This window comes from Synchytrium microbalum (genome assembly GCF_006535985.1).
Source record: "Synchytrium microbalum strain JEL517 chromosome Unknown SmJEL517_scf0004, whole genome shotgun sequence".
Classification (NCBI taxonomy): Eukaryota; Fungi; Chytridiomycota; class Chytridiomycetes; order Synchytriales; family Synchytriaceae; genus Synchytrium; species Synchytrium microbalum.
This window is the reverse complement of record NW_022158353.1, coordinates 314,892-317,895: the sequence shown is the minus strand read 5'-3', so window position 1 is coordinate 317,895 and position 3,004 is coordinate 314,892. Positions and strand designations below refer to the sequence as shown.

Below are 3,004 nucleotides of genomic sequence, written 5' to 3'. Positions count from 1 at the left end.
CCCTTTGAAAAGGCCATAATTTGGAATGAAGACTATGATAATTGAATCGTGCTTTGCAAAGTCACGACGTTGGTAAATCAAAGTCTTTAAAGTAGTTTAACTTCTCGTAATTTTTCGTGCGTCTGTGATTGACAATTCAGGTAGCTCCAGGGGGAAACTGCGCTTGAAGGGTAGCAGGCCATAATAAGGTGGCAGGGCAAATAGGGTCATTGCGAGCTTTGATCTACACAGATCTCGTCGCTTGCTTCTTCACATAGTTGTTTGATTTTGGAGCAATTTGGACTTTGAGCTTCAAAGGATGGAGAGAGACCAGGACAAGAAGAAGGCCAACCCAGTCATTGGCGCCAGTGTAAGAATATTACATCCCTTCTTGTCTTGATTGTTTGTCTTGCATTTGAATTCACGCTGACATTAAACATTTGCAACATCAGATATTGGGGTTGAAGGCCGAAGTTGCTCGTAAAAAGGAGGAAGCTGAAAAGAGGAAGGCTTCTGGTGATCCATTACAGATCACTTCAACCAAGACATTCAAGGTATAAGCTAGGTTCATCTCGTTCAACGCGTTTGATGCATCCTTAAGTGCCATCCTTTCGTTTGTACCTATTGAAACGCTGACCTCGACCATTTCCACATATATTCTAGAAACCAAAACTCCAAAACAAGGGTGTAGAAGCCCGTGCTGCAAAAGACGCTGCACCTGAAAACAAACCAGACATCTACGACCGTCCTGAAATCGCCGATGAACGAGTCTTTTTGGAATTGAAACGAAAAGCTGAACTGTATGATCTCAAGAAACGATTGGGTGATGGTGATGATGTGGATGAGGAGGGAAGGAATATACCTGATGAAGAGTTAGTGGATTATTTGCAAAAGAAGCATGATGAGGAGGTAAGAACTATATGTACAGTTGCTGCTGTAATGGGTTTGAAAAGCAGGTCGCTTCGAAGAAGTTGTAATCGCTTTTTTCTGTTGGTCCGGTTGGCAATGGGCTCCTCAACCTAATCTTACATTCTTTATCTTAGTCTAAGGAAGCATCACAACGTGATTCTGCCTTGGCATCTCTAGAGGTATGCAAAAACTTTGGAGTGTCCACTCCTTTGTCGCAGGCAACAAAACCTCATCTTGGTCCAACTCACAGCATTGTCGCATCAATACTCACTTTTCCTTGTCAACATATCACATAGAACTCTGATTGGGTAGAATTCATCGACGAATTCCAAAGAAAACGACTTGTTCGCAAATCTCAGCTACCTTCTATGGGGCTCAAGTACGTACGCAGTAAAATGTACATTGTGCATGCATCGCATGATGTTGGCCTTTTTTGCTTCAAACTGACGGACTTCCAACTGGCTGACGCGATCCGTCTTTCAACTCACAGGTTTGTCAAGGGCACAGGTGTCGTCGATTCTGGATATACAGTTGGTCCAGAACTAGTCTCTCAAGACATGTTGAGGGAACAAGAACGTCTAGAATGGGAATCTGAACATCGGGAGGATGCTCAAGGTAAAGTTATGTACGAAAGATTGTACTGAAATTTGCAAAAGTTGTAAGCCAAAGCAGGATTTGGATATAGAGACTTTATCCTCGACTTTTTTGGTTCTCCATATCTCACCTCACACCCTCACTGTCCCACACAGCATCATCATCAAACACACAAGAACAACTCCCCTTCTTCAACTACAAGCGCGAAAACCGTCAAATGGGAGTCGGGTTCTACGCTTTTTCACAAGACGAAACCGAACGTCGTAAACAACAAGACGAGTTACGACAATTACGAGTGAATACTGAAATAGCCCAAAAGGTTGCTGCTGCTATGAAGAATAGTAGAGAAACGAGGGTGGATGACAGGAGAAAGATGATTGGCGAACGTGCGAAGAGGAGAGAGAGGATGCGGCAAGGTGGTGGTGAGATGGTTGATCGTAGGGATTATGGTGGTGGGGAAGAACAGGAACTGTTGGAGGAGGGAGAGGATTTGTTGGATCTGGTCAAGAAGATCAGATCCAAGTTTGACTGAAGGTTTGCATTGCATCAGGTTTTTATATAGCATTGCCTTAACTTATAATACATCGCATGGAACATTAAGGTGCAGAAGTAGGAAGCTGAAAATGCTTCTAGGCTTCTAGTGATCCCTTGCGAATTACTTGATCCACATGAACACTATAAGATTCAATGACTCGCAACAAACAGGTACCAAACAGGACTATAAGAATCTATTGAGATATGGGATATCGAGTATCGAGCGGTAGAAGGTACGAAATTACGCGTAGTTGTAATGTTCACGATACTTCACCAGCTTGGATCCAAACATCAAAATATCGAAGTGAGTCGAGAAGCTGGTAAAGACTTTCAAGTTGTAAGCGGAGGGACAGCTGTGTAAAAACAGGCGCTCCCAAGTGTAAATCCCTGCAAATCACTGGAGCTTTGCATTTTTGTTGAGGTATGTGCGGGAAACATGGAAGGCTTGTCATTTAATTTGGGTGCTATGTGGAAGCTGGAGGAGATGCCAAGTTACTGAATTGGAAGATTTATCTTCTAGTTCCCAATGGCATTTGATTTGCATTTCATTTTATACGTCCATTTACTTGCAACCAGACATCATTTCATTTGATGCGTCCATTTACTTGCAACCAGACATCAGAATATGAAACATCACCTTAGCTTTCAAACACTGCTGACCACGATAACACCAAATAGATATAATACGTCCGAGTCATCGATACGCCTGATGAATCCTATAGTACTCGAATCCAACATAATCGCTCAACCATGCCTGCATTACCATCGCTCGTCCTGGACGCAATATTCGACTACTCGGATGACAAAGAGACTCTGCATTCAGCAGCTCTTGTATCCAAAGACTGGAAAGAAGCTGCAGTCAGACAGTTATACAAGGAGGTGTCTTACGCTCCTCCAAGATTGCTGGAATCTTTTCCAGTGGATGCTCAAAGCGTCAAGGTCTCAAAATCCCATATATTATCAACATCTACTTAAATTAGACAAAAAA

General features: G+C 42.8%; 1 protein-coding gene across 1 annotated transcript; it reads left to right on the top strand.

The window, feature by feature from the left end:
- Positions 1–298: 298 nt before the first annotated feature.
- On the top strand, positions 299–2,014 carry SmJEL517_g01195 (uncharacterized protein; the record flags this gene model as incomplete). Its single annotated transcript, XM_031167123.1, has 7 exons — positions 299–349; positions 432–533; positions 643–888; positions 1,023–1,067; positions 1,185–1,267; positions 1,379–1,503; positions 1,638–2,014. 7 exons carry the CDS (start codon positions 299–301, stop codon positions 2,012–2,014), a joined length of 1,029 nt encoding a protein of 342 aa, XP_031026893.1.
- Positions 2,015–3,004: the final 990 nt, after the last annotated feature.